Source organism: Zootoca vivipara, chromosome 12, assembly GCF_965207765.1.
Source record: "Zootoca vivipara chromosome 12, rZooViv2.hap1.1, whole genome shotgun sequence".
Taxonomy (NCBI): domain Eukaryota; kingdom Metazoa; phylum Chordata; class Lepidosauria; order Squamata; family Lacertidae; genus Zootoca; species Zootoca vivipara.
The window spans coordinates 4740320-4753426 of NC_142595.1; the positions used below are offsets into that span (position 1 = coordinate 4740320).

The following is a 13107-nucleotide window of genomic DNA, read 5'->3' on the forward strand; positions in this document are numbered from 1 at the left end:
GGTGGTGGGGCAATGATGAGAGGTCAGAGGGAGAAGACTGGGAAGAGGAGGTGTTGGAAGAGGCAGCAGGGCTTAGGGAGCAGAACCTAGGGAGCTGGGAGAGTCTGTGGCAGAGATAAACCAAGAGCCATAGAGGAGCCCTGTTTGTGAAGAAGCATGTGACAAGCTCCCCCATCTCCCAGAACCAGAAGAGGGATGAAAAGGACAGAGGAGAGGGTGGCGGCACACAGGCACAGTCTCAGGTAGCTTGTGAAAAACACTGGAGAGGAGGGGACTTAGGCAGCTGTGAGGAGGGCCTTCAGTCTCAGCAACTGCTTCATGGCTGCAGGACCTGCCAGAGAAAAGTTGCTGTGCTTATTAGGCCTGACACACCTATGCAGATTGCTAACAAAGAGTTAACTCCAACTTGCTTGGTGTGATTTACTGCTGGTCAGCTGGTAAAATAATGAAACAGAGATGTTCATTTATTTCCAAGTAGTAGTCAATTTAATAATAAAGTATAATATTGCTTCCCAGGTTATTTCTTCTCCGGGACAGCCAAAGTAACCCAAAGGCATTTGTACTTACACTGTGTCACCATCAAAAAATTAAGCATTTCCAGATTTTGCCGGTAAGTACGGCACTTTAAAAAAATATAGTGCAGAATTCATCGTGGGTTTTATTGATGAAGATTTCTGAAAGTTCAACCAATGATAGCATTCAGAAACTAGATTTTTTTTCTTATTTCCTCTCTGTACTTTTCTCGGAATATGTTAAGTAGGGCAAGGCCTCTTCCCTGATCTGGTCCATCAGTCAGAGGAGGGCAGTTGCTTATCTCTCCCCCCCCCCAAGCACACCTATGCACACCCTTATTGTCTCCCATGTGTAATACTCAGTGAAAGACCTCTAGCCATAGTATTTTTTCCAACATGGACAATACAAATGCCTTTATTTCTCAGATAATAATATCCTGAAATGCCAGATTATCTCCAGTGACAGCCAATCTTTAAAATTAATTTACAGTGATTTATCTTGGGCTACAATTTTTGTGATATTTCAGATATATTAGTCTTAACTTGGTTTTGTGAAGAAGTTGTTTACCAGTATATCTGGTAACAAATGGGACAAAATTGTGAACAAAGCATAATTTTTAATTTTGGCTCTCTCTTTTTTTATTAGCCAAAAATTAACAAGTGTAAATCCACCATTCAAATTTCAAAATCATTTCCCCCCCAGTAGCACAATTAATATCATTGTTACAGAAAATGGAAAAGTTTGCCCATGTTTGGTGTCCGTTGTGTGTTTGTAAGGGCTGTTGGTTGTCAGAGGTATCTCACAACAGGTTAATGCCCTTGCCCAGGACCTAGAGCAGGGGTAGGCAACCTAAGGCCTGTGGGCCGGATGCGGACCAATCGCCTTCTCAATCCGGCTCGCGGACGGTCCAGGAATCAGCATGTTTTTACATGAGTAGAATGTGTCCTTTTATTTAAAATGCATCTATGGGTTATTTGTGGGGCAAAGGAATTTGTTCTTATTTTCCTTCAAAATATAGTCTGGCCCACCACATGGTCTGAGGGATGGTGGACCGGCCCACGGCTGAAAAAGGTTGCTGACCCCTGACCTAGAGCAATGCTCCCTAACCATGTCAAACTTGAAGCTGCTGGCTTTTCCCGTCAGCCTCCATGAGCATGGATCATACTGTAATGATCATGCCCTGACCAATTCCCAACTCACAGAAGATGGTCTAGGACAGGCATGTCAAACCTGCGGCCCTCCAGATGTTTTGGACTACAATTCCCATCTTCCCCAACCACTGGTCCTGCTAGCTAGGGATCATGGGAGTTGTAGGCCAAAACATCTGGAGGGCCGCAGGTTTGACATGCCTGGTCTAGGACCAAAGGGTGCTCATCAATGGCTCCTCTTCATCCTGGAGAGTAGTGACTAGTGGGGTGCCACAGGGTTCTGTCTTGGGCCCAGTCCTATTCAACATCTTTATCAATGACTTGGATGATGGGCTTGAGGGCATCCTGAGCAAGTTTGCAGATGACACCAAATTGGGAGCGGTGGCTAATACCCCAGAGGACAGGATCACACTTCAAAATGACCTTAACAGATTAGACAACTGGGCCAAAGCAAACAAGATGAATTTTAACAAGGAGAAATGTAAGGTACTACACTTGGGCAAAAAAAATGAAAAACACAAATACAGGATGGGTGACACCTGGCTTGAGAGCAGTACATGTGAAAAGGATCTAGGAGTTTTGGTTGACCACAAACTTGACATGAGTCAACATTGTGATGCAGCAGCTAAAAAAGCCAATGCAATTCTGGGCTGCATCAATAGGAGTATAGCATCTAGATCAGGCATGTCAAATCTGCGGCCCTCCAGATGTTTTGGCCTACAACTCCCATGATCCCTAGCTAGCAGGACCAGTGGTTGGGGAAGATGGGAATTGTAGTCCAAAACATCTGGAGGGCCGCAGGTTTGACATGCCTGATCTAGATCAAGGGAAGTAATAGTACCAATAGACCTCACCTGGAATACTGTGTCCAGTTCTGGGCACCACAGTTCAAGAAGGATACCGACAAGCTGGAACGTGTCCAGAGGAGGGCAACCAAAATGGTCAAAGGCCTGGAAACGATGCCTTATGAGGAACGGCTTAGGGAGCTGGGCATGTTTAGCCTGGAGAAGAGAAGGTTAAGGGGTGATATGATCGCTGTATTCAAATATATTAAAGGATGCCATAGAGAGGAGGGAGAAAGATTGTTTTCTGCTGCTCCAGAGAAGCGGACATGGAGCAATGGATTCAAGCTACAAGAAAGAAGATTCCACCTAAACATTAGGAAGAACTTCCTGACAGTAAGACCTGTTCAACAGTGGAATTTGTTGCCAAGGAGTGTGGTGGAGTCTCCTTCTTTGGAGGTCTTTAAGCAGAGGCTTGACAGCCACATGTCCGGAATGCTTTGATGGTGTTTCCTGCTTGGCAGGGGGTTGAACTGGATGGCCCTTGTGGTCTCTTCCAACTCTATGATTTTATGATTCTATGACAGTGATGGCCAAACCTGGCCCGCCAGCTGTTTTGGGACTACAATTCCCATCATCCCTGACCACTGGTCCTGTTAGCTAGGGATGATGGGAGTTGCAGTCCCAAAACAGCTGGAGGGCCAAGTTTGGCCATCACCGGTCTACCGGTAGGAGGACACTGTGGTCAACAGTATCAAAAGCCACTGAGAGATTAAGCAACAGCAACAAGCTTGCACTTCCCCATCCCTCTCCCAAAGGTCAGGGCAACCAAGGTCAGTTCTGTCCTCAAAGCAGACATGAACCCAGACTGAAATGGGTTCCAATTTTCTTCCAATAGTGTCTGTAGCTATACCACCACCCTCCCAAGCACCTTACTGCCAAAGGCCAGTATTTGTGACCAGGTGATAATTGTCAAGCGTCGCCGCATTCAGGGAGAGCTTTCTTTAAAGAGTGCCCATGTGTTTCAGGACATCAGGCACCCACTCCTCCTGCAAATGTGTGTTAACCACACCCTGGACCTCCTCCTAAAGCTATGATCTGGGCAAGAGTCAGGAAGGCATATTGAGGGCCAAACCACTGCAAACACTTCTTCCATGTGACAGCATTCAATTCAGCATTGGAGGAAGTAATCGTCCCAATGCGGAGGGATGCAAAACATGACTGTAGACTATCTCAGCTGCAGCTACCTGGACCTAGGAGAAATAATCCTCAACAGGGAGATGTTTGCAGCAATACAGGAGCACTTGGACACCCACTGATAGACCTCTTTGCCTTCTCCAGGAACCACCCCTTCCCAAGCTACATGTTTAGATTTCAGATAGCCTGGACAAAGGCTCAGATACATGGAGTGCCAAAAGGACCACCCTCTTGACTTCTCCTGCTGCCCTTATACAAGAGATACAGGTGGAGCCTTGGTTCTCTGAGACCCTCAACCAAGAGACTTCCTTACCCTGGTTCCTGCCGAACAAGGGACACCTGTTAATTCAATGTGCTCCCCACTTCCTGGCTCAGCCACATGCCCTAATTAGAATGTAATGTAACATTTTTACTGTTGGATACCTCTAACGTCAATTTGAAGATTCGTTTCGGTTTGGTGTGCAGAGGCATCCAAGATAGCATCCTGCTTCTCAATGGCTAACATAACCCAAAGCTTTGTTCCATCCTTGTGCCTAGCCTGATGTTGTCCATATCGTCTTCACAAAGCCAGCATCACCTTGCACCCTATAGTTTGGCCTGCCCAGACTCCTCCTCCCTAGTTATCCTTCCCTATTTTCAAGATGCATTCTATTTCAAGCTTTTTGAGGGACAAAAGAGTCTCCAGAACCAGTCTTAGTGGAAAAAAACTTAGTCTCATTTCTAGCCTTCCTGGGCAAGTGCAAAGATATTGACCCATTGTTGGATACCTTCAGGGTGAGCAACCAATGTTCTGTTCTATACCAGTAATACTAAGTTGCTGCCTTGGGGTGGGGTGTGGGGTGGGGACAATATAAGAAGGGAAGGGAATGATAAAATGGTAAAAGGATTGTGGGCAAATGTACATTGCACTTCATTATTGTTGGGACTGTGGGCTAAAGGTTAAGTCAAAAGATGGAGCTTTGCTGTGCCCAAAATTGGAAATAGTGAAATTTATATTTTGAATATCAGAATTGTGGATGAGTTAAAACCAACTTTAAACAAGTTTGAAGTATTAGCTCAATTGATAGATAAGCTTCTATCAATTGACACCCTTTGTTGATGTGCATCCATCAGTTAGCACCTTAATTTGGTTATATTGCTGTTTAACTTGACATGGTTTTATTTTTTTTATTAATTTCTCAAGTGTGAAGATGACGGACAGATATTTTTCAGTCTGGATGACGGGAGCACCAAATTCACTGACCTAATACAGCTTGTTGAGTTCTACCAACTAAACAAGGGAGTTTTGCCGTGTAAACTCAAACACCACTGTATACGTGTGGCCTTATGACCTCTATTTTGATCCATGTTGAAGACCGACTTTGCTCAGTGATGGAAGTTGCTAGAGAAATATTATAAAAGGAAGGTTGACACTGGGGAATTGGCAGAATAGTTGTTCACAAGAATTATGCACCTTGGGGATTTGGAAAAGGATGAATTGAGCAACAGACTGAAATTTTGCTGGTTTGTATAACACCTAAACATGTTTGGTGCTGAGTGTCCTAGCAACCCCTAAAATCAGGAAAGGGTGTGTAAAATCATTAAACAAAACTGGAAACTGTCCCTTGGCTGGTCCATTTAACAGAATCAAGTTTGTGAAGCAAAATTATTGAAAAGAACTCTTGCCCTGGAATAATCTTGAGAATTTAAGACTTAGTGTGTTTACTTTTTGTATTGATCACACTCTACTATTTTTTGTTTTTTGCACTCCTACTTTTTGGATATTGCATATGGCCTATATTAGGAGCTGATAAAGCTTTTACACTTATGCAGGATTTGGGTATTAATCTAAATCCTGTATTTCATGAGTTGCTTCAGTCTAACAAGGATCTAGAAGACAAAAATATGACTTGATGGCTCTGAAAATCAGCAGCTATGTCATGTACTGATGCTCTTGAAGAAACAGTGTGAATACAACTATGGCAATATACACATACCAACATATGTACTCTTTAGAGTGATTGGGGTTTTAAAAAATATAATGGCTGTAGCTTGTGTGCAGGACACTAATAATAGCTAGTCATGCAAAGGATTCTGATTCTATGCATAAATGTGTTTTAACCCATTTTAATCTTGAATGTGTTTTCTCTTCCCCCGCATTCTCAGCCTACTAGAGCCCTCTGGTCTGCATGACCCCTTGGGAAAATCCACTGACAAAGGCTAGAGTGACAATGTGTATTTGGAGCCAGCTTTGGGAGGTGGGGCTTCACTTGTTTAGTCTACCTAGTATGACACAAGTTCAGGGTTTCCTTTTAGCATTGTTTCCTTGCCTTCTGACCACATCTCAGGGCCTTTTGTGCAGGTGTATCACTGTCCAATCTCCTAACCATGGTTGAGAGTTCAAGAGGGCCCCATGTGTTTGCATTATCCTTCCCTCCAGCCTCTGAACCTGCATTTTCAGTAACCCAAACACAGATTGCAAGTAAGTCTCTAACCTTGTATAATAATAATAATTTATTATTTATACCCCGCCCATCTGGCTGGGTTTCCCCAGCCACTCTGGGCGGCTCCCAACAGAATATTAAAATACAATAATCTATTAAACATTAAAAGCCTCCCTAAACAGGGCTGCCTTCAGATGTCTTCTAAAAATCCGGCAGTTGTTTTTCACATTGACATCTGATGGGAGGGCGTTCCACAGGGTGGGCGCCACTACCGAGAAGGCCCTCTGCCTGGTTCCCTGTAACTGTAAATGATGACTTTGGTCTCTCTACAGTTACTGAAAATGGCAGTAAAGATGCAAGCCTAACTATAATTAGCTACAAAACTGAAAGAAAGGGATATGACCATGGAGTATCCTGATCTCCTAATTATGGTTAGACTATTGGGTATGGCTGCACTGGCACAGACATAGGGTTGTTTCCAACTAAGTTCTACTCGGAATAGGTCCGTAGAAAATATTAAGGACCTCCGTTACTAATGTCCCTTAATTTCAATGGATCTACTCGTGAGTGTGACTAACATTGGCTAAAACCCCTAGAGTTGTTTTCCTAAGTCAGGCATAGGCAAACTCGGCCCTCCAGATGTTTTGGGACTACAACTCCCATCATCCCTGACCACTGGTCTTGTTAGCTAGGGATGATGGGAGTTGTAGTCCCAAAACATCTGGAGGGCTGAGTTTGCCTATGCCTGTCCTAAGTGTTGGTAAGGCAACAGTGATGCCCAGTCAGGTAAATTTGAATAATTTCTTCTTCAGTTGAACTGTATCTTGCTTGCATTGTGCAGGATTGCCAAAACCTCTGTACAAAACTGTGGGCAAAATCCATTGACTGCTCTCCATCCATTTCAGACCTGCGCAAAGAAAAGTTACATAAGTGCCTCCAGAATGATTGGGTGATAATAAATAGTAGTGCTGGTTTAATGGCTTGTTTAATTTCTAACGGAAATTAGATATTCAACCCTTCATGCCACTGCTGAATTTACCATTGACAATTCAGTAAACTACAGTACATAATACTTGGGGATATATGCACTAAGGTATTTATATTAGTTGGTCAAACTAGTTTGTGGCAAACTGGTTCGGTCTTGTTTCATCCCTGGTTCATTTAAATAAGGCCCTGGTTCACACACAATGGTAAGCCATGGTTTATTAAACTATGGCTTATTAAGACCATGGTGTAGCATTACATATGAGCCTGCCCAGTGGTTTTAACTTCTCATTTATTTACTGCCAACAAATCATTATGTGAAGCCATTGTTTGTTGTAGGCTTATGAATCTTAACTTGCTTTAACTATTCTTTGGCATTGCAAGTGAACCAAGCACCCTTCCTTAACCATGATTTGTTTGCCCACTCCAACCAAAGTGTTCAGCAAGCTGCAGAAGCCCGAGGAGAGTGCAGCTGGAAAACAAAACAAACTTTTGAGAAACAAGCCATATATTATTTGATCATTTGTTGAGCAATTCGTCGTTAACTTGTGATTTGTTGTACAAACTGTGGCTTATCATTATATGCAAACCAGATATTTTCAAGGCCTGTTTTAGGCCTTCCATGTGGGCATTGGCTGTATGGAGCAAATAATATCTGATCCAGCTTTAATCCAAATTGACAAGTGGAGTTTCCTGACTGAAATTTGGGCACATATGGTAAGTAAAATGCAAGCGGCATAGTTAGGTTGACTCGGATGCTACCAACTGCCTTCATGGGGAAACACATTTTAGATGGCTTTACAATATCTGAACCAGGACAATCTCTTGTTAAATGTTTCATTTGTTCCATGTTTACATTGCAGTGCTTTTCCTTCTGGCGATAGCTACCTGTTTTCCCGAAAATAAGACATACCCATAAGATAAGCCACAGCAGGAGTTCTAGGCATTCGCGCAATATAAGCCATTCCCCCAAAAATAAGACGTAGTGATAGGCGCAGTTCTGGACGGCGCCAAGGAAGAGGCGAGGCTGGACGCGTAATTAAAAAATAAGACATCCCCTGAAAACAAGCCATAGTGTGTCTTCTTGAGGAAAACTATAAGTGTCTGGTCTTTGGGGAAACACGGTAGCATTAGAGGAAGGTTTGATTTCCCATTGGATTGCCATACGGTTTATGACTATCAGACTTTGAATATCATGGTTAATACACACATGATGTGCTTTGTGTTAATACACACATGATGTGCTTCGCACGGTTTATAACGCAGGAAGTATTCACCCTAGGAATGTTCAGAATTACTGTTGCAAAATAAAATTTATTTCTACTGATTATCACATGTAACTACCGTAGTAAATAGCCCATCCTGCTGGCTGAAGTTGGAAAAGCGGTTCTTTATTCACAAGGTATTCTTATAGTGGTGAGAGTAGCTTAAGAAAAAATAACCAGCTTGAGTCACATATACCAGCTGAATTATCAATGGTATAGAAACACTGTATCTTAGTTTACAGAACACATTCTAGTAGCTTTGCCCTCCATGAAATGTCTACATATAAAATGAAGAAACTTGACTTAGTTTTTATTAGAAACTTGCTGGTTTTATATGTGCATATTAATATTTTGTCAATGTTCTTTAGACATCATATTAAGCTAAATTTTATCTTTGATTTCACTCTGCATTTTCTGTTTTACCCCTCCTATATATATTAAAAATGCTCATTCTCTAGTTTCAATAAGACCATTTAGACTTTTGAGATAAATTTGTGTCCTAACATAACTTAGTTTTCAGCAAATTAAAAAAAATCGTTTTGCATTGTTTCATGTTTATAAAACTCGCATTCTTTGACTATCATAATTTTCTATGTAGATAGCTGACTATTTTGTACATCCAACTTTAAAATGAGCTATTTTAAAGAAATGAGCCACATCAAAGTGGTAGCTACTTTACTAGAGCACACCATTATTGCTCCTCCCTATTTTTTTGGTTTTGCTGGAAATGAAATTGTTAAAATCCCACCTTAAACATTTGCAGCAGATACAGCTGGTTGGCAGCTTCAAAACCAAGGACTGAAGGACATTTGACTTCTTTTGTATTTAAATGACATGAATGTAAAGAGGGACGCTCAGGGTTGTTTCTGGAGCCTGTTGAATTTTTATCATTTGTTTTTGTTTGCCTGTGATCTTTATTTTCTAAAATAAAATACTTCATGTAGCAATCTTGGAATATGTTGAGAAGGAAAATGTCAAACCATCTGGTAAAAAAATAAAATTAAAAAACCATTAGGTAAGTTATAGAACAGTAGGTGTTTGAAAATGAACAAGTTTTTTTATTTGTTGAATTAATCTTGAAGAAACACGTGCCTCAGTTTTTAGATGTTTTGTCTTCTCTTTTCTGCACTAAGTACCTGACCGTTTTGACCAATCAGTGCACCTTTCCAGTGGCAAGACTTGCTTATTGTAAATTATATTGGCACAATGCAAGACTTTTTAGTGACTGTAATATGGAATAAAAGTTAAGTTTTCAGGGAATGCAAAAGGTATTAATTTAAGAGACAAAACCTCTTACTCAATATGCATTGCTTCATAACTGTAAATAGCTTTTTGGGGGGGGGTGTTGTGAAGCTAATTGTAATCTTTCAGGTATTTTTGTACAATTGAGGGACTGATTCTGTTTCTTGTAACTAGAAATAAACATTCATACAACTGTATTCAATTTATATTATTAGTAATGATTTGTTTCTGATGTTGGTAGAGGGTACATTTGCCAGACCAATTGAAACTACTCATCAGCTACAGTAAATTCCCTATTTATGTGGGTAAATGACCATTGATGCTGCTCATAGGGGTCATGCTACCGTTAGGGAGGTTCTCTCAGATCCTTCCATGCCTTGAGAAGATGCCCGAGGGGGTTGTGTTGAGTGGTCCTGCTCTGCACATTGGCAATGCATCTCATTGGCATCAGAGCCGTCTTTCCCATTGGGCTTAGTGGCGCATTGCGCTAGGGCGCCTACCTCTCAGATGCCCCAGCAAGTGGAGGAGCTGCGTGGCTTTGCCAGCGGCCTCCCCTTTCCCTGCACGCCCGCCAGCTGAGCCCCGTCAATCACATGGCTGGCGGGTGTGCAGCTTGCCACCCGAGCCTCCGCAGGAGAGCGATCCCCGCAGGAGCTTGGGAAAAGGTCAACAACTCTGGGAAATGGAAGGGAGGGGGGCCCCGAAGGGATCTTTGCACCACGGCACCGGGTGTGCTTAAGATGACCCTGTTGGCCATGCGTATTAAGGGTTTCTGTATACATGTGCCAACAACATAAGCACATAATGTCTTCCACGCATACAATAAGTGCATATGACTTCTCAATAGCTAATCTGACCAGTGGTCTTTGGGATGACATGTGAGGCTGAGGAAATTGCATTCATCCAACATTAGCTTCCCTAATCGGGGGTGTGAATGAACTACCTTGGAAACCATTATGTGAAAAAGATAAACTTAATTCATTTCAAAGCACAAGTCCTGATCTGAACTTTCTGAATACAGGCCATAAGTGAGCAGAAGCTATGCCACTTATGCTGGGTGACGTTAACTCATATTCTGAAAGTTGAGGGAACAACTCAAAAACAGAAGGATGGTGCAGGGTGGCACAGCAGAACATTTCACAACTGATTTCGTGAGAAATGATTAAACTTTTAAACAGGTTTAGTGATCTGCGGCCTTGCTGTTGCACTTTGGTTTCTGTTTGCCCTTGGACAATAAAAACACTTGCAGTCCCAGGGGGAAAGGATCACATAATCCACATCCATTCAATATAACATCTAGGCAAAATATCCTACTGCTAATACTCAGTGGCTTCCCCAGGAGACAATTGCTCCTCACTCTCCCCACTTGCCAAACAACAGAATAGCATTTTAGGAATGTGTGTCAAAATTGGGCTACAGCAGGATTAAGTTCTCCACAGCTGTAATTTCTCAAGAAGAAAGTACCTCTAGGAGACACAAGGAAAACTGCTATTAGAGAAAAAAGTAGCTGTGTGAGCAGGTTAGTAAACTCGAAAGCTTAAGGGGTGGGATTCTCAAGAAAGGAACTGTGATTTTCTGAGTTAATGGGCTTGTAAGCGCCCCCCCCCAAAAAAAACCACGGAAGTTCCACTAGATTTCTAGAAGTGAGCTTTACGTCATCTGAACGATACATACACACACACACACACACACACACACACACACACACACCTGGTAAGGAAATGTCAGGAAAAACTCAATAAAGGGCTGCCTGAATGCAGTGACATATAACTCTGCAGATATACCTGTAAGACCGTGTAAATTAATAAAACTATCCTAGATGGCTCATGTAAGCAAACCATATGTAAGCTGCCAAGTATTGAGCAACACTGCATGGTAGTGACGGGCAGTTAAACTAGTTGATGTGCTAAATACCATCTATATAGAAATATTTACATCTGGTTAGCTGTAGTGAAGATTCCGCAGGAAATGTGAATTTGTGGGCAGGATATTAAGGATTTCTGATACAGGTATTTTAACTGGTAATGGGTGTGGTAGATTGGGGAGAAAACTGCACTTTATGTTACCAACCAGGGCTATGTGTTCATCTGTGTGTGTGCACAAAACACCATGGCATGCTTATGCCCCTCTTGCCTATGGATTTACAATTGAAGGACCAACTCTTCATATTCAGGGTGGTGCAGGATTTAGCCAAGGCCTCCAGTTGCTGATCCCTGTCCACTTTTTGGGGGGAGGGGGGCTGGATCGTTAATAGCTGTTAAAGGGTAAGGGTAAAGGGGCCCCTGACCATCAGGTCCAGTCGTGTCCGACTCTGGGGTTGCGGCGCTCATCTCGCTCTATAGGCCGAGGGAGCCGGCGTTTGTCCGCAGACAGCTTCCGGGTCATGTGGCCAGCATGACAAAGCTGCTTCTGGCGAACCAGAGCAGCGCATGGAAACGCCGTTTACCTTCCCGCCGGAGCGGTCCCTATTTATCTACTTGCACTTTGATGTGCATTCGAACTGCTAGGTGGGCAGGAGCTGGGACCGAGCAACGGGAACTCACCCCGTTGCAGGGATTCGAACCACCGACCACCTGATCAGCAAGCCCTAGACTGTGATTTAACCCACAGCGCCACCTGGGTCCCTAACAGCTGTTAATGCAAGCTAAATATTTCCCATGCAAACATTTATAGTAGGTTGATTACAGGAATCTTGGAGATGCAATTTACAAGCACTTGTACCTTGTCCCTGACACAAATATACAATACCAGTATGATTCAAAATTGGTTTTGCAGCATCTTCTTGATCAAAGCGCCTTAATGTCTGTTTTGTTAAGGCTAGCGGTGTGCAATCGACAGCACTTATATAGGTGTTCTGTCAAACACATCTAGGCAACTAATGGAGCTAATGACAAAACAAGCAAGATGATCTCCCAGTTTCTCTCCAACAATGCAGAATTCATTTATTTCAGTAAGAAGCAACCTCTATTTTAAAATTTCCTTTACAGACTGATGAGTGAGGCTTTAACAAGGTTAGGCTGGACCCTTATGCATGGATGTCTGGGAGTAAGTCCTATTGAACTCAGCAGGTCTTTTGAGTAAACAGGTATTGCACTTACAGTACTTTTTTTTTAAAAAAAGATCCATTTCTTTTCCAATGAAAGATCAAATAATGTTGAGAGCAAAGCAAAAGAAGTCAAAACCCAGGCGCATTCCACACCAGCCTACTACCTCAACCGGCACAAGTTTTTTTATTATAGCAGTTTTTTTGTGCAGGGTCGCACAGCAGAATCAGTCTTTTGTGCTTCATTGTCCAGTATACGGTATCTTGTTTCTTTGGCCTTTAATACTTTGGCCTCCCTGAGCAAAAATCTAATTTTGCAGGTGGCCCGTGAGCAAATTGTTTTTCTCCTGGCACTGCTTTACTGCTGGTATTCAACTATTAATGTTATACTAAGGCAATTTTCCTGCCAACCTAGCAGTTCGAAAGCATGTCAAAAGTGCAAGTAGATAAATAGGAACCACTCTGGCGGGAAGGTAAACTGCATTTCCGTGTGCTGCTCTGGTTCGCCAG

At 42.6% G+C, this 13107-nt stretch overlaps 1 protein-coding gene across 9 annotated transcripts in view; it reads left to right on the plus strand.

Annotated features, from left to right (window-relative positions):
- GRB10 (growth factor receptor bound protein 10) overlaps positions 1–9760 on the plus strand; it is an 89029-nt gene extending 79269 nt beyond the window's left edge. For all 9 annotated transcript variants that reach the window (XM_035137092.3, XM_088655953.1, XM_035137096.3 and 6 more), the window contains 2 exons: positions 517–610; positions 4824–9760. In XM_035137092.3, the coding sequence (XP_034992983.1) occupies positions 517–610; positions 4824–4970 (241 nt within the window). In that variant the 3' untranslated portion in view covers positions 4971–9760. The remainder of the gene's footprint in view (positions 1–516; positions 611–4823) is intronic.
- The last annotated feature ends 3347 nt before the right edge of the window (positions 9761–13107 follow it).